The sequence below is a fragment of the Leptonotus elevatus genome, chromosome 6 (genome assembly GCF_054856555.1).
Source record: "Leptonotus elevatus isolate MCC_2025b chromosome 6, RoL_Lele_1.0, whole genome shotgun sequence".
NCBI classification, from domain to species: domain Eukaryota; kingdom Metazoa; phylum Chordata; class Actinopteri; order Syngnathiformes; family Syngnathidae; genus Leptonotus; species Leptonotus elevatus.
Window position 1 is genome coordinate 17,426,988 of NC_141244.1, and position 24,662 is coordinate 17,451,649.

The 24,662-nt window shown below is 37.8% G+C and overlaps 1 protein-coding gene and 1 non-coding gene across 3 annotated transcripts; one reads left to right on the forward strand and one right to left on the reverse strand.

Moving 5' to 3' along the window:
* The first annotated feature begins 1,373 nt into the window (after window positions 1-1,373).
* Window positions 1,374-22,935, forward strand: rorc (RAR-related orphan receptor C). Of its 2 annotated transcripts, XM_086078568.1 has the most exons (14): window positions 1,374-1,629; window positions 1,712-1,793; window positions 4,371-4,397; window positions 15,007-15,092; window positions 15,788-15,929; window positions 16,634-17,017; window positions 17,171-17,272; window positions 17,361-17,405; window positions 18,195-18,316; window positions 19,631-19,763; window positions 19,833-19,940; window positions 20,022-20,132; window positions 20,418-20,527; window positions 20,596-22,934. In XM_086078568.1, exons 2-14 carry the CDS (start codon window positions 1,742-1,744, stop codon window positions 20,764-20,766), a joined length of 1,593 nt encoding a protein of 530 aa, XP_085934694.1. In that variant the 5' UTR covers window positions 1,374-1,629; window positions 1,712-1,741; the 3' UTR covers window positions 20,767-22,934. The 2 variants fall into 2 exon arrangements, with proteins under 2 accessions (XP_085934694.1, XP_085934695.1); XM_086078569.1 differs by lacking the exon at window positions 17,361-17,405 and having other exon boundaries at window positions 20,596-22,935.
* Window positions 3,148-3,229, reverse strand: trnas-uga (transfer RNA serine (anticodon UGA)). Its single transcript has one exon. It is a non-coding gene; the product is annotated as a tRNA-Ser (tRNA).
* Window positions 22,936-24,662: the final 1,727 nt, after the last annotated feature.

A 24,662-nucleotide genomic window follows, 5' to 3' on the forward strand; every position in this document is an offset into this window, starting at 1 on the left:
TAGATCAAATGAATTTTTGACGTCAATAGCCATCAATGGCAGTGAATGAGTTGAGAAGGGATTTTTATCATCTATGTTTTTTAGACCCCATTTATATTGCACAATTCAGTATTTACCAGTTACACATTACACATGCTGACACGGCACACACAAAAAATGCTGCTATTTAAGCGCACGCAGTTGTGCGGTTTGTCAGTCTTTTAGGGCCCCTCACTTCTTAAACCTCAGTTATAACACAGTTGGAAAATTTACCTTGCTATCTACAAACGTATTCGTGGTTGTTCGTGTGTGCACGCGCGCGTGTGTGGGTGAAGACTCGTGGTCAAGTTTGTGGAAGTTTTTCGGTTAAAAACTCTTTATCACAGTCACCCAGAACAGAAACAAATAGTATTGGTCACCTGTTTTGGTTTTTATTGTGCGCTAGGGTTAGGTGATGAAACATGCTTAAGAGTGGTAATAAAAACTGCTTTTTATAAAGAACAAAGCTCTTCTTTTTTTTTGCAACAATGATATTAATTAAAAATGTTTCACAACTATTATTGTGGTTGCAGTTTTTAATGGTGTGTAACTGCAGTGCATCTTATATTTTCGAATGTTTTGGTTGAGAGGCAAAACCAATTCTACGGAGGGGTGGCTAAAGTGTGGCCCGTGGGCTCTGTTCATTATTCTTTTTGTTGCATTCATTTAGCAAGATTTTTTTTTTAATCAGTTGATTGAATTGTATTTTTAAGTTTGTATTCATTTTTTAAATGTATTTACTGTATCTCATTTAATTTCCAAGACGGGTGTCATAAAAATGATACAGTATTTAAAAATTGAACTACAAGTTTCCCCCCTTGAATGTGGGCCAGATGTCGATCAACCAGCATGTTTACAAAGCGATCCTTGTGGCTGCTTCACCATCCAGAGGAATGACATCTTGCATCTCGAAAAACATAAGGTCACTTAAGGCTCCTGCACTTTAGTGACATGATATTTATTGCAGTTTGCTGTGGTATGTAAATAAGTGACTGCCGTTATGATTGTGTGTTTCTAAAATTTTGGTTACCTTATGAAAGGGTCAAAAATGTGGAATCCCTCCAGTACCTCTCAATACTATGCAATGCAATTTAATTTTACACCACTGCAACCACAGTAATAAACATATATTCCATAAATATACACAAGTGTGTCTGTATTCATTTGTAATGTCATATTTAACGTCCATTTTGGATTATTTAGTGAGCCAAGCAGCATGAGATTACATTTCCTAACCGGCCCATTCCCAAACAGAACCTGACCCGCTGCTATTACGTAACAGTCGGTGACGTAACTCGAGTCATGCCGTCTCGGGACTGCGAGAGCGAGTTGGAAGCACACAAGGGAGGGCAGGAGGGAGGGAGGCGGGTGACTTGTCCACCGGCCGCCGGTCCGACCAGCCGCACCACCACCGCGCTCCACGTCCTCTGTCGTGCCACATTGGGTGGATTACACCATTGTTTCCATCACTAAAGCAGCCCGGGACAAACGGGGGTCCGGTCAAAACGATGGCCGTCGCGTTCCGGAACTGGCTGTGACGACAGGAAGTAGTACGCAAATGGCAGCGCGTGTTTTGAAGCGTCTGCGTCGGCCCGGGCGCTAGAACAACAGGTAGTACGATTTGGGGCAACTTCGAAATGTTTATTTCACAAATTGAGCTCCAAGTTGACTGTGTGTTTGTGCGCATGCGCAGGACTGACAGGTGTCCGGAGGGCTGCAAGTGATGGATTATGATCAATGTGACGCTCCCCTCGATAACAATTCCATGAAAAGAGGTAACATTTCTTTCTTTCTTTTTCTTTCTTTTTCTTTCTTTTTCTTTCTTTTTCTTTCTTTCTTTCTTTCTTTCTTTTTCTTTCTCTTTCTTTCTTTCTTTCTTTCTTTCTTTCTTTCTTTCTTTCTTTCTTTCTTTCTTTCTTTCTTTCTTTCTTTCTTTCCACAGAGTATCTATAATTCCCCCTGAGTGTTTAGCACTCTATTTCCATTTGGTACATGGGCCTTCAATGGGGATTTACCTAATTTAATTAATCTACCTCTGATTACCACCACTAGCACGTCACAGTGATAGAAACCAGCAAGACTATACCAAAACAAAAAATATCCTAGTGCCTGTCCTCATTTAGGGTCACGGTTGAGGCGGAGCCTATTACAGCTGACTTTGGGAGAGAGGCGGGGTACACCCTGGACTTGTTGCCAGCTAATCAAGTCAAGTACAGTTTATTTATATAGTGTCAATTCACAACAGAAGTTATCTCAATGCACTTTACACTAGGGCTGAACAATTTATATAATTCATGTTTGGACTTGTTATGTTGGTTCTTTCCATTTTATTTTTGAGAATTGCATGAAGTGGGCTTCATCAAATGCTCAGGTGGGCCCTCAAGTAGGAGCTACCCTATACCTCTGGTTTCGCCTCATCTTCATTCCCATCCACTTTGAGCCCTCTTCATCCCACTAACACACCTCGTTCCACTCGCTTTGTGTGAGTGGGTTAAAAATGGCCATAATCTGGAGTAATCCGTGGGGATTAGCCCTCATTTCGCTTCTGTTTTTTGCCCAATGGAATTCTATTCTAAAACCTGCTAAAATAAATCAGCATTCCCTTAAGGAGAAACTGCTGGTTTCTCTGCCATGGAAACCAAATTTGGTTTGAAAACTTGGGGTGGACAGTTTTGTAATCTAGTAAAAAATGATGTGATAAAATGATGACGTTAGTTAATGTCTTTGATACTTGTTGTTAGATCATAGGTTCTCTTCAATGTATGTGTGGTGAGTGTGGTTCTTCACCTGCTCTATATGAAAAGCACAGTGACGTGATTTAATGAGAGGTGGTGAAGCCATGTGGTTACTCTTGTACTCAGAAGAAAGGACCTGTGAATTACATCAATAATCTTAAAAAAATTAAATTACAATTATGGAATGCAGTACTTAATCTCAATAGCCCACACACCAGTATGTTTAGAGGTCCTCAGTAGTCTACAGCATTGTTATGTAACGCTGCATGTGTCACCTACGACGTCACAGCGGTGGCAGACGGATTGGTCAGCGGTGTACACTTAATGACACAAAGAACAAATTCGTCAAGGCTGTCCAAAATGTAGCTTCCATGGAAATGGTGATAAACAGTATCGCTGCGAGCAGGGTTCGAACCTGCGCGGGAAGATCCCATTGGGTTTCAAGCCCAACGCCTTAACCACTCGGCCATCGCAGCAGACAGTCATGAGATTTGTACAATTCCAAACATCTAGTAAAAATTCTGAACATCCGGGCATTTCAGATTCTTCCCCAAAGCAACGCAATGCAAACGCTTCCTTTATGGAAACAAACGGCGAATTGTATTACTTTTTAAACTATTATGTTGTTTTGCAGTGGTTCTCCAACTTTTCACATGAAGTTCCGCACCCCAAAAAATGAGGTCCCACTACCAACCACGACCAGCGTTAAGATACAGGAGCGTAGTAAGCCAAAGTAGGACAAAAAACAGCAACAGACGGTTGTTTCCCTATAGTTGCAAGAAAAAAGAATAAGGTCAACATTTTACGTGAAAAACATCAAATTACACACAATCCAATAATATTAAGAGAAAAAAAACACATTTTACAATAAAGTTGTGATGTTATGGGATGAACACCTGAACGTTTACAGGAATAAAGTTGAAATATTACAAGAAAAAAAACCACCCAAGAGTAAAGGGGGGAATGCCACAAGAAATATAAAAAATATATATTACAAGATTTTAAAAAAACTACATGGAAAATTATATAAATATAATACACAAGTCGTTAGTATATGACAAACATTTATAATTTATGAGAATAACGTCAAAATATAAGCAAACAAGTATATTATTTATTTGATAGGAAAAAAGTCAAAATGTAAGTATAACCTTAAAATTTTAGGGGGAAAATTGTGCTTAAGTGATAATTTAATTGGAATACTGTATATTGAACATAAAAGTTACATAAAAATGTTACTTAAATTTAAAGACAAGCAGTTCTTAAAGATTAAATGCGAATGTATGGAATTTAAAAGACGTGAAAGTGCCGCATCGGCTCGCATTGCCAACGTCACAGCTCACCTGTTTTCTAAATTTGGTCACGTGATGTTGGCCATTTCTATCTTATGTCACTTTATATCTCACATTTCCTAACTATACTTTTACAAGCTCAGAATTCCGGTAGGCAGATTTGACTGTTGAATCGAAATGTAAGCCTCAAGTGGGCTGCACATACTGTAAATACACTTACATAATATTCATGTTGTGTGTATTCGTGTTGAATCTCACCATGAAAACAACTTGGAGAATTTACAGTGTTGAAATGTTTAGTAAACTAACCGTGTGTCTTTTTCAGGAGCTGTGTCCAAGAAGACTCATTTGAGTAAGTCACAGTGCAACTCAATGTGTGTGTGCGGTGTGTGTGTGTGTGTGTGTGTGTGTGTGTGTGTGTGTGTGTGTGTGTGTGTGTGTGTGTGTGTGTGTCAATGTGCGTGCGTGCAGGCGCGCGCGTATGTGTGTGTGTGGTAAAGACATTGCTGGTGCTTGTGCTAGATATTTTTGCATGCAATGTGGTTAACGTCTTAGGTAGGGAAGGTATCAATTGCACCTGCTTTAAAATTCACTGAAAATAACGACACGTACGCACACGATGGCGTCGTTGGAGTTGAGCCAATAGCGACATAGCGTGTGCGTACGCTGCACCTGTGCAGTCGGCACCCCCAAAACACACACACGCACACACACACACGCACATCAGCAGAAGCCTTGCTCAACACAAGTGATAGCATCTTCAGTGTGTACCAACTTTTTAAGTTGAACGTGCTCTGCCGCAACACACCTGTTTATGAAAGACGAGACGCTACATGTAGCGTAGCATCCTTCACCGCACCAACTGTGTCAGCTGGGGCAATGGTTAAAAAAATAATAATTTTATTTATATCGGACAAACTTCTGTGCAGCTGCAAAATAAATGATATGATTGTGCATATCATCCAGGTGCTTGTCATGCTTCCTTTTTAATAACGCTAGCAAAATGATGTGTACAGTGAACTTGTTTCCAAACCCACCTGCAATAGTGAAATTCTGCGCCCTCCCACGCACTTTAAATACAATTAAAGTTAGTAAAACACACAAAGGGTATTCTTTTAGACCTGTTGGTACTCTCTCAGTCGACCAATTCTCCAAATAAGAGACACAGAATGCTTGCTTCAAGTGGTTTAGTTGAAGTTTACTGTAAAACAGACACATAAAGCAAAAGTTCAAATGAATGATAATTATAAAACTTCAAACAACTTTAACACACAGCAGCAAGACGTACAAACAGAGAGCACAACGATACTCAAAGGCAAATCTTGCAACAACAAAAAAAGGACAAAATGTAAGCGGAAAGTGTCATGAATGTCTTTCAAATTTGCTTTGAAACAGTTTGATTCCCCCCCCCCCCGACTTGTGTTTAATGCCAAAATGTTTGTAAAATGTTGTTGTTCCCAGCAATATTAAATGAAGCAACCCCCTTCGCTCCGGCTGTTTTACTGGATTTTGACTGATTTCGCAAGGCCCACAGAATATTGTTCTATTGCTATAAAAACAGGGAACCAACCAAAAGAAAGATTAGGGCTTCTTCTTTTATCAGGGAAAAACTGTATATTTCTATCTGTTTCCGTTTTGCAGCTATTAGCATTATAATATAGCTAAGTTTCATAATTTTTCATAAATCTGTTGAAAACACTGGGGAAAATAGCTTTTTTTGCAACATGGCTTGGGTTGATCTCATATACTCTGCTGCCACCTGCTGGCCGTTTTTTGTAATAACTACCATTGCTTTAAGTGTCCTCTTCAGGTCAGAGGCTGCTTCAAAGCCTTCTGCATGCTATATATATATATATATATATATATATATATATATATATATATATATATATATATATATATATATATATATATATATATATATATATATATATTAGTGTCATAATAGATGTAGACAATGGACAATAGTCATTTAGCAACGTTTAGCCGTTACTGGTAATTTTGGTAGGTTTTTCTTCCTGTTTCTGTTCCCAGTCCCGTTGAATTGTTTGGAATCTTAGCCATTATCAACATAGACCATTTTTATGCATTTGAGAAAAAAAATTGGTACATTTGTGGTTGATTTCACGATATTATTACCTTTCATCATGTGTGTTTAAAAAGTGTTTATTGTTTTGAATGGTATATTATTAAAAAAGGGTTCATTTGTCCTTAAACCTTTATGGTAGTTAATAATGTGCAACTACATTTTGTTCTCTCACATTTGCATTAAGAAGGTAAAAGGCATTGGTACATTTTAATGCAATATTATTACTAATGATGAAGAATGTATGTATATTTTAGCTGGATTTTTATAAGAGTTGTTCCGCCAACACGTCTGTGTAGGGCAGTAGACTATTTTAAGAATGTGTCACTTTTTTCCCTCAAACATTAATCTGAGTAAAACCGCAACGAAAAAAAGCATTTGCAAGCGTGAGTGGGGTAAAGCTCGGCAACAACAAAGCATTGAGGAAAAAGTCCCTTTTTAAAAGATTTAGGGGACAGTCCCATTTCTTTACCTTTGCTCCCTCACACGGGACAAGGATGTGCCCCACACACACCCTCGCAAATGATGTGCGCTGAGGCCCCCAACGTCAACACAACCCGTCTCACTCAATAGCTGGACGAGGTGGTGCACGTTTGAAGACTTGGGGAGAGGAAAGAAAAGTGAGTTTGTGAAAGTGGGGCAAACGTCTGCGACAAGTGCAGGAGTGAGGATGATGCGAGGTAGGCATCCAATTCTTTTGTAGTTGGCAGCTGTGTGGGTAGGCGGGTGTGAAATGTAAGATTTGATTCAATGTTTAGTACATCGGGTGGATAGTGGATGATTGGATACAATATGACAAATTCATTAGGGATCTGATTTGGCATGGGGGCAGTTTTGAGAAGGCTTTTCATTATCCTGTCGAATCAAACCTCACCAACTGTTTTGGTTTTGGTTATTATAATCACTATATTTGATCTTTTCCTATCTAGCTCTATTTCAAGAATTTCTATTCATTAAGGTTGTCTTCCTTTATCGGCATGTTATGCTTTTAGTTTTTTTCAACTACATGAATTAACAAAACATGCAACAATAGTTTATTGGATCAAATGTACTTTATTTTATTTTATTTTTCTCTGAGGTTTTATTTCTTTTCAGAATAGCACGGCACGCCACGTAAAATTCTCTCGGCCGTAGTTTCCGACCGATTGCTTTAATACTTTTTTCATTTTTTTCTGATTTGTTATATCCAGCAGGCATATATGTATTAATGTAATTAATGACTTAATTTTTGATTTTCCCTCCCTGTTAACGACTTAGCTTAACTCATTCACTGCCATTGACAGCTATAGACGTCAACAATTCATTAGAACAATTTCTATTAGTTTAAAAAAAAAAATCCCCATTTTTGTTAACAAGAGTATGAAAACCTAGAAAAAAAATTGGGGTACATTTAGAACAGATATCAAATGTGTGATTAATCATGAGTTAACTAGTGAAGTCATGCAATTAATTAAGATGACAAATTTTAATCGCCTGATGCCCCTAATTTTTAATAATCTTTTTAAAATATATATATTTTTCATTTATATATTTTTAAAAGAAAAAATTACAAATTTGGAGCATCAGGCGATTAAAAATTTAATCGTAATTAATCGCATGACTTCACTAGTTAACTCACGATTAATCACAAATTTTATATCTGTTCTAATACAATAAAAATAATCTAGGTTTTCATACTCTTGTTAACAAGAGTGGGAAAAATGTTAAACCAGGAGAAATAGTTCAAATGAATGTTTGACGTCTATAGCCGTCAATAGCAGTGAATGAGTTAAACACATCATACGCCGTCCAAATCTAGTTGATATATATTGTTCTTTGCAAATGCTGTAAGATACATGGCCTTTCACACATATTGCTCTTGTGTAGCTAAATGAGCTAACCAGAATATTTCGAAACGTCTTTCAGTATGATGCTACATCACTTCAACCACAATAATAGACATATTGTCAAATGAGTAACTCTCCAACAGGGTCAATGAAAAGTGAGCAGTAATATCTTTGCGAGCTCATAATTTGCTATCTCATTAGTCTACACCTAATGTTTTGTCCAGTGAGTGTGCCGTTAACAAGTCGCAGAGGAAATGGTGATAATATTCCAAAAGGTCAGTATTTAATAAGGAGTGATTAAATCAAATTCAAATATCACATCTGAGTGCAGGCAGAAGGGAAGAAAGGCAGTAAGAGAAAATGAATTGGGGGATTCCGGCGTAGATTTGTGTAGTATGTTTATCTGAAAGGGTTTTCCTCTGTTGCGTTGCAGCGTCTTTATCAAAGCGTTTACATCAAAGCGCGCAGTCTGGCAGGTGACACATTTCTTCCAAAAATACAGCAAATGATAAACAAAAGGTCGAACTGATTCAGACGCACGCGCTTGTGAAGGTCGAGACATTGCCGCTTTCCAAATTGATCAAAGTGGAGTGTTGTAGATCATATCTGATGTGATCACATCTCTTCATTAGCAAAGGTTAGCTTGGGAGGTTTTGTCACGTTTAATAGAATAGAAAAGAAAGCTCATTTTTGTTTTTGCAGTGTACGACAAATTCACTCTTAGAATAGATTACAGTTGCTTTTTTTGCCTCTGTAGCATCTAAAGTCAAACTTAAAGTGCCATTGTTTGTGTAAAATAAAGCATATTAAAAAAGACACCTAGCGCATAAGAAACACAAAATCATACTTTCAGTTGTTAGTGAATCAAGTCAATTCAAATTGCAGCAAACCCTTACAATAGTATGGGCCACTAAATTGAATTACTACATATACAATTTCATTTTTAAAATCAACTTATTGACGTTCCGCAAAAATAAAAAAAAGAAGAAAAAGAAGCTATTCATAGGTATAAACTGAAGTAATAATAAATGCCTATTTATTTAAGGTATTTAAATTATGTGTTGACATTGATCACTTTCTATTATGTCTATTTCTAAAAATATTTTATAGTAGTTTTTCAAATTAAATCAAATACATTTCTTTTGATTAATATAGACTGTCTTTCCTACAAATTTTAGAGAATGACATTTTAGAGAAATGTATGATTCATTATTTATTTTTGTAGTTTGTTAGTTTCCAATATTGTAGCTACAGAATACTTAAAAAAGAAAAAGGACAAACAATATATATATATATATATATATATATATATATATATATAAAACCTGGGTCCAAGCACCCATTACCCATTTCAAGAACCTACTCTTAATCGAAATGCCAATTAAGCATTGCTTACTTTTGCACCCTTAAATGGCGATCAACCTTAATGCGCAAAAATTTCAGGCAGGAATAGACTGCTAAAATTTCCAATGGCCACCACACTCCTGGCTTGAAAAATTGTATACTGTACACATGACAACAAATTAAAACACAAGAAATAAAAACAAAAACACTACTTGTGCAACAGTTGAATTAATCTTGCCCGCGATTATTATTATTATTCAACAGACCCTCGTCAGGATATCCGTAACTGAAATTAATTAGAATTATTTTTGATTTGTGTATTTAAAAAAATCAAATAATACTTGTATCAAATCACTGCACAGAAATCTAAATGCAAATATATTTATATGCATCCAGCCTAAAAAAAAGCAACTTCCAAATTTGCATTTTGCGCTTCATCAAAACAAATTCAATAGCAAACCTGGGACTCACAGATGTAAAAATAATAATAATAATAATAATAATAATAATTGAACGTCAGAGGCGGTCCCCAAAATTTAATTGGCTTCACACACACGCATTAACCTGCTGCAGTGTGCTCATGTAACCTACGTGCGTGTAGTAGGAGGTCGAGGCAAGCTTGGTGCTATTTGCGCCACAGCAGCTAGCAATGAGCTGACTAGCTAGTGCGGCTAAACACATTGCAGAGTCGCAGTAATCATTGCATCCATGGCGGCGAACTTCCGACAAAAAAATCGTTCACACAAAGGGACTACAAGGAAAGATAGAGTAGTATTGCTAATTGCTAATTGCTAATTGCTAATTGCTAATTGCTAATTGCTAATTGCTAACCTACAACAAGCATGTAATTGTTAAGGACCAAAATTAAGTGCTTGGGTGATCAAGTGCACTTTTCACAGAAGTCTGGCTGTAACCAGGTTCAAATGTATCGTTAGAACAGCAAACTAGGAGGCAGTATTAAGTAGCTCGACTTGGGTGAGAAAATCATATTAGCTATCTGAACTAGTTAGCAGAACTGGAAACCAGAAATCAATTAAGTACAATTACGGCGCGCGCAAGCAAGGAGAAGAGGCCCATAATAATATATATAGATCAGTAATGTTGTTTCTTTTCACTACAATTGAGTCCTGAATTTTGATTTTGACTTTTTAGGTCTGCACAATAAATGTTTTCAAATTTACAATTAGAGTGGATCTTATCCTTTTTTAAATTTTTCTTTCTTCTTAAAAAAAAAAAAAATCAATTTAGCTTTGCTAAAAGTCGTCCCATTTAGAAATACTTTAAATAAATTTATTTGAAATTGCCCCACTGAAATTGTTTCTAGACAAGAAAACACAGTTTGCTGCTATGCACAATGTGAATTAAGGAAATAAAAAGAAAACAAATTCTTCATTTGTTTTATTGCCGTAATTTTATTGTTTAATAAAACCCTTGTGATTAACCTGCAGAAAATTGCTCCTCACAATTAGAAATGTGTTCCCCAAATGAAGTCATTGCCAAAAACTGCTTTATGCGCGCGCGTATTATATACATATATTGTACATGTTTGCGTGTGGGTGAATTTCTTTCTTATCTTTTTTTTTTTTTAATCCTCTTACCGAAGACAAACTTCCGTCACAGGAAAGGTTGAGGTTTTTTTGTCCATCTACAGTGTGGCGCACAGACTGCTGACAGGTGATTTCTGTCTGAAGATCTGTTTCGCCCACCCAACCAGATCGACACCCCCTCACCCCCAACCCCCCGCCCCAATGCATGCAAGCACACACACACGCAACCCCCAGAGAGTTGTGCAAATGTTGTGAGCGTGATATAATCTAGATTTCAGTTCCTTCCTTCTGTTCATATTCTATGAAGAAACAACCCTGCTTAAGGAAGAAACAATGTAGGTTAAAAAAAAAAAGAAATAAGAAAATATGCATATATATATATATATATATATATATATATATATATATATATATATCCCTAAACATGATTAGTAATTTATCACTTTCTGTTCAAACACACACACACAACTTGAGCATTGTCTCTGTTCAGCACCATTCAAACTGCCAAAATGAAAACGTAAGTGCAGATTTGATGAAATACTTCGCGGTCATTCAGTCCCGTTTGACTTCACTTGGGATGACCTGATTCGTTTACATGACCTTTATCAGATACTGGAGAGAGAAAAAAATCAGTTCTGTATTGTCGTAGAAAGTTGCTGGAGGACTATTCGTCCGGCGCATGATTGCGAACGTGTGAACAGTGAAAGCTTGCGGGTCATGTTTGATTTCCTGTTGTTTTGAGGTTGACAATCACAACTGAAATTGCGTATAAACAGAGGCCACTGATGGAGACCATTCTTTCCTTCTCTTGGCTCGTCCTGCACCTCCCAACATGAATTGCCACCACTCAATGGCAATTTCTTTTGTTTTTTGTTTACCGGTATATTCTTTTCTATAGTGCGCCACCACCTGAGGTACAGTGTAGGGCAACAAATGCCAGATTATTTTCCTTGCTATGTTGTAAAATATTATCTTGTGATCTAAAGTGTATTAAGAGTGAATTTGTCTGAAATGAATAGGGGAAGTCAGCCCCCCCCCCAAAAAAAAAAATTATTGACAAAAATATGTTCTATGCAGCCCAACTAGTCTAAATATGGCATTCTGGTTAATATTGCGTTAGTGGAATATGAGTTAAGCAACAAAATCCAGCAATTTTTATCAATATCAGAAGGCGGCCATCTTGCCACTTGCTTTCGAGTGAAAATGACATCACAGTTGCTCAGGTCTCAGGTAACAACCAATCACAGCTCAGCTTCAGGAACTAGATGAGCTGTGATTGGTCGTTGCGTGAGCCCTGAGCAACTGTGATGTCATCTTCAGTCGACAGCAAGTGGCAAAATGGCCGCCCCCTGAGATAAATAAAAACGGCTGGATTTTGCTTCACAACTCATATTCCACATAAGTAATATTGATCAGAATGTCATGTTTAGACTAGTGAGGTCACATATAACATATTATTGTCAAGAAAGATTTAAGGTTGACTTCCCCTTTAAATGTGTTCAATGTTAATGACCAAAAACCTTCATATTGGAATCTGAGTCATTAATCCGTGATTTGCGTCGTGAAACTAAATGTAGCCAATCAAGAAGCGGACCTGACTGAGGAACAAGGAAGCTGGTGTAAATAGCAAACATGTCCTACCTGTGTTACTGAGATAATAGCACCAACCATTCATTTATTTGAGAACTCACCTCTCGCTTACTCACTTACCACTTTCACACAGTTTCCAATATTTTTTTTCTCGGGTCTTTTCTTTTGATTAGCTTCAAAATGAGTCCCAAGACCGCTGTCAAGGCACCTCTCGTGTGTCCTCTGTCATGTTACGTGTTGTTTCTTCTTCATGTTTGAGATTTCTGTTTTGGAGGACCTCATTCTAAATCAGTAGAATATTTGTGCTGTGTTGGGATTATCGCCACACTTCCGCACACAGTACAATCAAAACCGTTAAATGCCTCGTGTAGTCATGGCAACTAATGTGAAGGGAAGCCATTTTGGATTAAAAAAGAAAAACTTTTCCATATTTTTAAGCGACGTTTCTAATCCAATTGGTTTTTTTTGGGTGCTAATCCGAGCTCTAATTTTTAATGTACAGTACAAGTCGCACCCCTTGTAGAATTTGCAGGACCAACCAAACTGTTAAAAAAAAAAGTGCAATATTTTGTCCCCCCCAAAAAGTCAATCTAAATACTAAAATAATAACATTTAGTTTGAATGTTAGATCAAATATTTTCCTAAATTTAGTCTGGCACTCAGAGAGAGGACCTTAAAAAAAATGCACACCTGATAAGTGAAAAGATTCTTTGACGTGATCTGGTTGCAGGGTTGTCCTCTGGGGGTGCCTTGGGGTGCTAAGTATGGCACCAGGAAAGAAGGGCACACACTGACACACTAACACGTAGACAACCTGACACAGTTTGACGCAGCCAGAAGACAAATCAACAGAGATGTCAATCCGAATAGATTAAAAAAAAAAAAAGGAGGTGGGAGGGGGATATTTAGTGTCAGACAAATCTGCACGCTTTGTTTCCTGTTGTATCATCACTGGCACCCTCAAAACATGACATCAGTGTGGCAAAGACAAGAGAAGAATGAACTTTTCCACATTTCCTCGTGTAAAGCAACAGAAATGACCCAGATGAAAAGGAGCTAATTGAGGTCAGGAGCGTTTAAATTTTGGGGTGGGGGGCGGGGGGCGGGAGGGGGGGCATTACTGGCAATGATGGAGCATAAAGAGCATTACTGGCAGCCATGTCCTTAATGAGCGAGACAGAGAAGGATTTGGCTGAGAAAGACACGACATAAGAATCCAGTCAACCACTTGAAAAGACTTTGAGGTTTCACACCTCCACACTCGTCGCCACTTTCCATTTGTACAAATTCCACCTCCACACAAGACACACGCTTCTATTTGATGGTATTTTCTTCATTTTTGTCATTATTGGTAGCAGCTTGATGGAAACTAGCTTCTCCTTTCACATCACTTGATCTTCAGGGGGAAGTACGTTGCCCGTTATCAGAGTGCGAATCCAACTTTGAACTTTGGAACAAAAAAACTGTTCATAATGTCACATTAATACCAAAACATACATCGTAACTGTTTACTTTGACATCTTATTTATTTTATTTCCAAGCTGTAATTAAGGGGGAAAATGTGTGGTTTACCCCAAAAAATTAATTAATTTAATGTATTTTTGGTTGACTCCACAATTATAAATATATATTTAGATTTTAGTGTGATTTAGCTCTGTTATAAAAATTAGGGGTGTGCCAAATAATCAATTCTCATAAGAATCGCGATTCTCATTTAGTACGATTCAGAATAGATTTTAATGAAATTATTTTATACTGTCTTCCCTTTGTTTGTGTGTGCCTTTATTGGGAGCGCTGTTCATGTTGTACCCGATTTAGCCACTTAGGGGCAGTGTGGTTCCACGCGGTCTGATACACTGTTAAGTTGTAGCCACATTACAGAGTAGAAGGAAAAAGTCATTCCAATAGAAGTTGTTTTTTTGCAGCGTGGAGCCGTTCTTTTGAGTGATAAAAGTGCCGCGAGTAGCGCACTAATTAGCATTAGCGAGTCAGACTGGAGTAGATCATTACGATTCCTTGAACATCTATAAATAAAAGCAAAAATCATTGTCAATCAAATCATTGTGAAAAAAATCGCTCTTACGTGAAAATCGATTCTGAATCGAATCGCACACCCAGAAATCGGAATCGAATCGTGAGACATTCCAAGATTTCCACCCTTAATAAAAACCTCATTATAATAGATTTTTTTTAAACACAAAAATCACACAATTAAGTTCATAAACTGTACCCAAAATGCACTTTTACTAGAGCTTCCTTGATAAAATCACACATTAGCATGCAAAATTCTGACATGGTGTTTCAATTTAATTTGCATTTTTATATGATTACACATGGGTTGAACTTTCAAGATTTTGATTGGTTGGAAGAAAGGAAAGGCTAATCAAACCCATTAGAGTTGTACCAAAACCTTTTCAAATGTTTTTTTTTTCTGCATTCTCATAGCACCTGATTGTTTTTGTTTACTTTGAGCATAATTGAAAGCCCAACATTTAACATGATTTTTAATTGTCCTATTGATGCTGTACTAATAAAGTATGCTAACAAAAACATTTTGTGTCATTTCAGCTCAGATTGAAGTTATCCCTTGCAAGATCTGCGGTGATAAATCCTCTGGAGTGCATTATGGAGTCATTACATGCGAAGGCTGCAAGGTGAGACAGACGGAGACGTTCTTGTGAATTAGTGGTTGATAAATGAAATTTCCATTATAAGATATGACTATTAGTTCATTCAAAATAGGAATATACTGTTAGATGTTATGGAATTACGAAAACTCCCTGCAAGATTACAGATTAGCAAAGATTTTTTTATGATAGACATTTAAAGGGGCCGTATTATACAGAAAATGTACATTTTAGTTGCTTGATAGAGCACTGCTGAATATACTCATTTATAGTATATAATAATTTAATTCAGCAAGTTTCTCTAATTACTTGGATATTCAAATGAGTGAAGATCCTCCATTTACAAGCAACAGCAAGTATCTGCGGGAAACTTTTTTTGTCTGTTCCATGCACCACCGACACATATCTGCACATTAATTGACAACCAGCTTGCTGATGAAGTGCTGCCTCGACAAGTGAAAATGTCTGCCTTTATAAGGTCTCGCTTTTCTCCACAGACTGATCCACTGTGACCAGTCATCATTTTAATCATTTGCTACAAGTGTGCTGTAAATCTTTATCCTTTGTGGATTTTGATCATAGAATGTCTATTTTAAATTGTGAACATTTATTAACATTATGACTAAGACTAAAATGTCTTGTGTAAAACATATATTACGACCCAGATTTGATTTAACAATGCTAACCCCTCTTCCTCTGTTGCCAAACTCTTCATGCTTCAGGGATTTTTCCGGCGTAGCCAGCTGCCCACAGTGTCTTACTCCTGTTCCAGGCAGAGTAACTGTACCATCGACCGGTCCAGCCGCAATCGTTGTCAACACTGTCGTCTGCAGAAGTGCTTGGCCCAGGGCATGAGCAAAGACGGTGAGACCCCCAAACACACTTTTGCAGACCCAAAATATGACAGAGGCGTTTTTTTTTTCTTTACAGTGTGTGTGTGTGTGTGTGTGTGTGTGGTCTTGTTTTTGTTACATAGTGGGGCCAACATTTCGGGATTTCACAGAGTTGTGGGGCCCACCCGTCTATGTGTGGCCATTTTGCTGGGCCCCACAAGTTTAGACCTCTTTTTGAGGGTCAAGACTTGGTTTTAGAGCTTGGGTTTGAATTGGGTTATGGTTGAGGTTAGGGTAAGGAATAGGGGTAGGCAATCATTTTTTTAGGGGGAGGGGCTAGGAAATGCATTGTGTCAATGAGATGGCCCCACAACGATAGTAAAACTAAATTAGGATTAGTAGTGTGTGTGTGTGTGTGTGTGTGTGTGTGTGTGTGTGTGTGTGTGTGTGTGTGTGTGTGTGTGTGTGTGTTAAAGTAGCAGTTATTTGAAGGTTTGTAATAGTAAAAAATATCCATGCTAATTTTGTTGGCTAATTATCCTATGTGTTAGCATTAAGCTAGTGGTGTTTCCCTTATTGTGCGGTTGTAAGGAATACTTTCAAAAGTATGTTTTAAATAGGGAGGCTAAAACTATATTTTCAACAAATATTTGGTCTCTGCATCTTTAACGCCCCCCGCAATAAACGTTAGTACTGTAAATGTTTACATGAGTATTATATCACGGTCCCATTCAGCTGTGAAGTTTGGCCGGATGTCCAAGCGCCAGCGGGAATCTCTCATCGCGGAGGTGGAGCGGCACCGACAGCAGCAGCAGCAGCAGCAGCAGCAGCAGCAGCAGCAGCAGCAGCAGCAGTTCCAAGTGGACGCCCAGTCAGGCTTGTCCTACCACACCAAGGAACGCCAAGACCGCTCCCCGCAGCTCCATCAGCCCATGACGTCAGGCCACCCCTACATCGGCGAGTCTGAGCTGCTGTCCTTCGCTTCTGATATTCACTCCTACCGGCTGTGCTCCCCCAACCAGCCACAGGTGTCCGATATGATCTACAGAAGCTCTGGCGTCTCGCCCTCGTCCAGACCACCCATGAGGGTGGACACCAGTGGACACGCTGATATTAGAGGTGATCCCTCCATTCTATTTTTTGTTCATGTTTTCATTGGTTTTGTTCTTTATTGTCCATTGTTTTTCTACTCCCTATTCACCATATATGGATTTTTATATAGTGGACAGTTTGTTTAGTTTAAGCGTCTACCTTCTCTCATCTCCACATTAGGATTGGAATCCAGACAGTCCCCACATGACCCGATGGCGATTCATCCTTATAATCCACCAGTGGATCCTCGCGGGCCCTATCCTCACTCTCTGCGTAATTTAGGTGAATTTAAAGGACAGATGGTGGGAATATTCTTTAGGTCAGGGATTGTCAACCTTTTTGAGCTCAGGGTCCTATTTCTCCTGTGTAGTGGTCTGGGGCGCTTCAGATATATGCTGTAACTCTGGTTTGATTGGTAAGTGTCAACTTCACATTGTAACGTGGCCGAGCAGTTAAAGGCGCTCTCTTCGGAGGTGTGGGTTCAAATCCCACCACTGCCAATACTTTTTTTCTCCTCTGATGATCAATATACTATCAAAATGAAATCAATCATCTCACAGTATAACAAGTAAAAAAAAATGTTAGTGTCAAGTGAGGCTTATTAAAGCAGAAATACAGTCAAGTCATCTTTATGTATATTTAGCGCTTAACTAATGAATAGCTTTTACTATAGCAGGGGGGAAAATACGCTCTAAAATACCTGATAAAGGAAAAAAAACATATTTTAATAAATAAATAAAATGATACTTTTTTTTTCAACTTCAAGAAAGTGAATGAAAGCGAAGTAAAGTGTAACAGAAAATAACAGCCTCATGATATGCAAATTTGAAAATTGCTACAGCAATATTCATGCTTGCTCGACAAGCCATTTATGCTTCTGCAGCCTATTCTCTCAAAAATATTATTGGATGCCTTGTTCTATGATGCCAAATGAAATCGGCATTGTATTTTTGTCAGAATTTAGACTTTTGGGAAAAATTTAGCATCATTCTTTTCTTTTTAACAACATAAACCTAACTTTCTGATTTACGGTGTGAAGCTTTATTGCATCCGCACCTCCCGCGGATAACAATATATAATCCGTTATATTTCTCATGTGTTACTACCTATGCGGCCCGCAAAACTGACCACTATGGTTAAAAATCACTGCTCAAGGCGATATTTATCCGTACCATCCTTCTGATTGCTTTTCCTATCTTCTTAGATGAGCTGTGTGACAGCATCGTGCGCTCCAACAAAGACACCTGTCAGTACCGAGCAGAGGAGCTGCAGGCGCTTAAGTGGAAAATGTTCAGCAGGGAGGAGATCCAAGCATATCACAGCAAAGTAACTATCACTCACTGCCTACCATCTTGTTGCGTTGGCGTGAGGGGCTCTCTCGACACGAGATGCTGCCTTTCAACATACCAGAGGCCACGGCTACTGTTCTGTTTGATCAACCAAACAGGAAACTGCAAAAACATGCATTTTAGAATGTCCCCCTCCTTTTTTTCCTCTCGCAGTTGCTTAAAACTAGAATGACGTTCAACTTGACCAAAGCCCTACAATTAATGTAGGTTAAAACCAAAATGGGTCACCATAGTGGTGCTTGCCTGCTTGTTTGTGAGCTATCAGGCCAATTCCTTGGTTCACTGGGGATGACTAAAAACGTTACTAATAGCTACGTAATTCCCAAACGGAATCCTACTAACTACCTGACTCTTTCAATACACCCTACCTTATTAACTTGCACTGCTACCTACCTACCTACCAAAAAACAAACCTCCAACCCTCAGCTTTGTTTGGCAATCACAGCATTACATAAAACTACCTTATTCATTTCTAGTTGTTGCCTACCTACTTACCTACCTAACTAACTAACTAACTAAACACAACGGTCGATCAGTACAATCCACCTAGAATAAAATAATTTTTGCAGAATCTTTAACTGACTAACAATCAATACAAATTACCTTGCTCCAAACAACATACAACTACAGTAATTTGCTGACTTGTACCTTACCTACCAAATTAGCTTACTAACTTTGCAGCAATCACAAAGTAACATAAAACTGTTTTGTGGAATCTAACTAACTAACTAACACAAAGGGTATCAGAACAACCTACGTTATGCAGAACAGCACAAAACAAACTAGGTTTTATTCCTTACTTCTCTAAGTCTAAATGTCAACCTAACATAAAACTAACTTACTGATTTTTTACTACCCATCTTCTTTCCTAACTACCTGCCTACCAAAGTATCTAACTAACTATTACCAATTTACTTACCCACTGAAATGAAATAACTTCGTGGAGATCACGTCGATATGAAATCTATATTTCTTTCTTTCTACTTGTACTACTACTTGAACTAACTAACTAGCTGCCTAATGCACAATGAAGAATGATCACTTTTTTACTAAATTTCTTCAGCTATGGAGGGAATAAATGATCTATAATTTGGTTAATTTCGTTTTTCAAATTGCTCTTTAATTGTCCGAAATAGATTGCCTAGTCTGAATGTAAGCATATCAAGACAGCCAAACGTAATGAATTTTCCCTTACATGCATTAAAAAATTTAAAATAAGATTTTTTTTTAACTCAGTCTGTTATTATGTCCACGGCCTGGACTTAATATTAATCAAACGTGTTGACTTCAGTCAGTGGACGAGATGTGGCAGCACTGTGCCATTCGGCTGACTGATGCCGTGCAGTACGTGGTGGAGTTTGCGAAACACATCCCGGGATTCCGTCTGCTCAGTCAAAACGACCAGATCGCGCTTCTCAAAACTGGTGAGTTCGCTTTCCCTTCACATCACTTCAAGTCCGAATATGGCCCGATGAGTCTTCCTTTTGCCTCAGGTTCTATGGAGGTTGTTCTGGTGAGGATGAGCCGCTTCTTCAACACAGAGAACAACACCGTCTTCTTTGATGGCAAATTTGCAGGAACTGAAGTCTTCAAGTCCTTGGGTGAGAGAGACCTCTTCTACGCCAACGTGCGTCTGAAATCTTTGGGCGACTCGATGACACGCCGCCACTTTTCTCTCGCAGTGTGTGGCGACTTGATAGCGGCGGTGTTCGACTTTGCTCACAGCATGTGTGCTTTAAAGCTCACCGATCAGCAGGTGGCTCTCTTCAGTGCGCTGGTCTTGATTAATGCAGGTAGGATCACTCACTCATCCAATTTTGAGTACAATTCCGTGTATCTAAAGATGATCGTTCGTAGTTTTGATTGACACCGTTAAATTGGTATTACTTTAATATTATTATTATAGTATATATAACAACCACAGTTGAGCATTACAGTAGATTTGGCTGATTATGGCCCCAGGTTGCCCCCATGTGGTTGTTTTTGTTGTTGTCAATTTGACACTTTGCAACAAACAACACCAACAACTGGGTGACTTGATGATATATGATATGACTTACTAGTTTATTTCTGTGCAGATCGTCCGTGTTTGGAAGACAGAGGCAGGGTGACGCGAGTGCAAAGAAGCGTGGAGTTAGGTCTCACGCACATTCTACGCAGAGACAACCGGGACAGTCTAATGCACAAGGTACGCTCAAGATATATATGGCAAAGTGTAAAAATGTTATTTTAATGATTTTTTTTTTTTCAATGCAGCTGTACCAGAGGATGTCCGTGTTGCGTTCACTGTGCTGTCTGCACTCAGAGAAGCTGCGCTGGTTCAGTCAGCGCTACCCGCTCACCGCCCACTCGCTTTTCCCTCCGCTCTACAAGGAGCTGTTTGCTTCAGAGGCAGAATTGACGCTGCTGCCGGGGGCCACACACTGATGACACCCAACACCACACACATATGCACGCGTACACACACATACATGCACATCTAAAGGGATCCAATACAATCGCTGTATCAAAAACTATGCAAATGCAGTAAGTGGCTCAGGGTACACCCTGCACTGGTCGACAGCCAATCGTATGCAACCAGGACTAAAATTTAGCCCCTCCCCATTAGAGCTGGGAAGTATCCGTCAAACATTCTATACCGGTTGCCATTTTGTGGCATCTTAGGGCGTTACACAGAAAGAGCAGAAAACAGCAAATATGAATAGATTTCACGAGAAAAAAAACCCTCATACAATTCATGTCAAGATAAAGTGAAGTTGTGAAATTTCCACATACTTTAATGTACTTTAGGATCATCTTTAGCACTGCGCAACATGCGCTAAGTCTCCCCTCTCATCTCTAAGATGTTTATGTGCCTCTGTATGTGCTGCTGTTTTGGTTAGCAACAAATTTCTAATGGGCTCAGCAGTTACGTATTTGCATGTTGTGAACAATTGTATCGGAATAATTATAATTACAGTTACGCTTTTGCCTGATTGGGAAAGGAAGGTGTTATTGGAATCGAGGCGTGGGCGGTGTCCATAGACTTTTCATTGTTCATGGACCATGATGGTAACTACTTGAGGAACTATGCAACGAGAAATACCGTACATTTTTACACCAATGGAAACTTATATAGTCGGCTACACATTGTACAGAGTACATTAAAGCCCGACTGATAAGGAGTTTTTTAGGCGGATGCCAATTCCGATATTTTGTAGAATAAAATTGCAATAACTGATTAATGGGCCAATTAATATTAAAATTATAAAATGAGTAAAATAACTCTTTTTTTTTGGGGGTCCTTTAATCAGACGATTTTTTGGGGGTGGGTAATGTTTGAATTTCATTATCCATGTCTTATGGTGTAATGTGTTAATGTGTAAATAAAAAAATTAAAAGAGCTAGTTCAGATTTATCTATTGGGCCCTACAGTATATAAGCATGCATGATAAAAAAAAAATAAAAAATAAAAATAAAGAATACCTATCAAACAATGGCAATAAAATCTAAGCATTACTATTATTTTAGTACAAAGCAAACGACATATGTATTGGATCTCATAATGTTGTCTGGGTGTATATTTTTTGACAGAATCTATTTTTATATTGTGGAATAAATAATAACAGTCGCCATAGCTTGAAAGAACACATTACTCAGATTCTGTATTTTGATATCTAAAACTATTTTTTAATTATTCCAGAATTTCTTTCTTGGTAATGTTATTTCTGAATACTTCTCTGTATGTTGTCATTTTGTGTCAGCTTGCAGTATTATGTGATCCAGTTACAAGCACTGTAGGGCTTTGACAAACTTGACTTTAAACTATTTTGTCTATTGCGGCCCTTCCATCACAATCATGCAAGCATATTCAACACGGTGCTCAGAATGTTATGAAGCAGAATGATTATTGCAAATATGTCACATGAACTTGAACTGAATGTTTATTGTGTTGAAGACAAAACGTAAGCCTTATGGCATTCAATGTAGAATAATACAGCATTTGGTCTTTCGACACGAAGTGAGCAAATGCTGACACTGCAAGCGCAAGGAAATGTGTCAACCACTTCTCTGTTTCGAAGGTGTATATATAAAAATGTTGGAACTGTTGATACAAGGACGACTAGAAAAGCTCTTACGGCCCTTCGAGTATTCAAAACTGTGGGTATTCAGTATTGGTTGGCAGCTTAGCTCTGACTATCACAGACTTTGCATCGGATTTAACAAAAGATGTACTGTGTGAGTGGTCTCTGCAAATGTTGTCATGTAGACAAAACAAAGGCTGCATGGCCAATTGAAAGTGAGGTTTAAAAAAAAAAAAAAAGACTGTGAGTCAGTATGATTAAGAAGAGCGTGACATGACGCAGCTGCTGTTTATTTGCAATAAGCATTTTTTTTTTTTTTTAACAAATGATTGTGCCGTTACTTTGGCAACTAATACAGCTGAGCACTTTGTCGTGCCGTGCTCTATTTCTCCAAACACGAAGGGGGACTTTTGTTTAAAATAACATTTAATGTGCTTTATTGGTTTTGGTTTTTCGTGCTCATTCTGTGGAAATGTTGCTGTTGAGAATTTGTGTTATAATGAACAATGCAAATAAATCCATAAATCAACAAATGGAATAAGCAACTTATTGCAGTGTGAAGCAATTGACTCAGCTACACGAGGCAAATGCTTGATGTATATAGTAGATATAAAGTCTACACACCCCTGTTCAAATGCAAGTTTCTGTGAGACCAAGATAAAACATTTAAAAAAAAACATTATTATTTTTTAAAAATCATTCCACCATTAATTTGACCTATTACCTGGATAACTCAATTGAATTATTATTATTTTAAATCCAATAAGGGAAGTAAAAATAAACAACTGCAATAATGCTTGCAAAAGTGTGCACACCCTCATAATTGGGATATGGCTATGTTCAGAATGAATCACATTCACGCTCATATTAAATTGAGTCAGCACACACCTATTTATAAGTGATTCTGACTTACCCCAAATAAATTTCAGATTTTCTAATAGGATTTCCTGACTTTCTTTTTTTACTTTATAGCTAACTGCTTATACTTCTATTCAGTTTGTGAAGTGTATGATTAAACAAAAATAAAGTAAAACTACTCGTTCTTTGAAAACGCAACTCACACACTTAATGGAAAGAGAAGGTGTTTACAATGATACGGTCATCTCGTGGCGTTTTTTTCTCTATAAATAAGTGTTTTTTTTCCCGTTAGCATCGGCTTCACGCTTCTTCACTGTTACTGTTTCTGAGCTGAAGTCTCACAGTATTTATCGAGGCTTTTAAGACCATGCCGATGTGTATTTTGTTGCTTGCATTTGATTGTGTAATGAGCTGATCCTACGGCATTTTTAAAAGTTTCAGTCAAGTGTGATGTTGCTATCATTTGTGTATTTAAAACAAGGCAAGTGGGAGGGCTCGTGCAGAGGTCACGCTTATTATTTCCCAGAGCGGAATCTGGGAGGCCACAGTAACCCTGAGCTCACGATAAGAAGGAATTTAAAGGCCTTGAAGATGTCTCGAATCAGGCTTCATACAGTGGGGAGAAAAAGTCTACGCACCCCTATATAAAAATAGACTTAAGAAAATTATTTTAAAACTTTGTCCACTGTAAATATTACCAAAAATTTGTACAAGAAGATAAAAAATGGGGAAAATATTGGTTGCACAAGGATGCACACCCTCTTCAAAATTGGGATGTGATTGAGTTCTGAATGAACCAATCACGATCTAATTTATATACATATATATATATATATATATATATATATATATATATATATATATATATATATATATATATATATATATATATATATATATATATATATATATATATATATATATATTAGGCCTCTATATATAGACTGTATTGAGAAGAAGCATGTGGTGAAGAAGTGTGCTGCTTGCATTGGGAGAAATGAAAAAACATAACAGTTTATTAAAAGTGCAAAATCATCACAGGGGCCTTTAAACATGATATACTTTTACTAAATTTCCTTAATTTCTCTCACATGAATATCGTCACATTGTGTAAAGATAATCTAAATTTCAATTTTGACAACTAAACCATTATGTATGCACTACATAGTACACTTTTGCAGCGCCTTGCTCGAGGACATATTGGCAGGAAAAGGGTGGAAAACTGACATTTTATCATATTAGTCCCAATTTCCATACTAGTTTAATTTTTAATCATTGTCAAGCATTACAAGCTGTAAGTACAGTGTTTATATTCTATTAGCAAACACAATAGTCCCAATTTCCATACTGTATCTTATTGACCTTGTAAAAGCTACAGTGCAGTACTGTAATTGATCATGT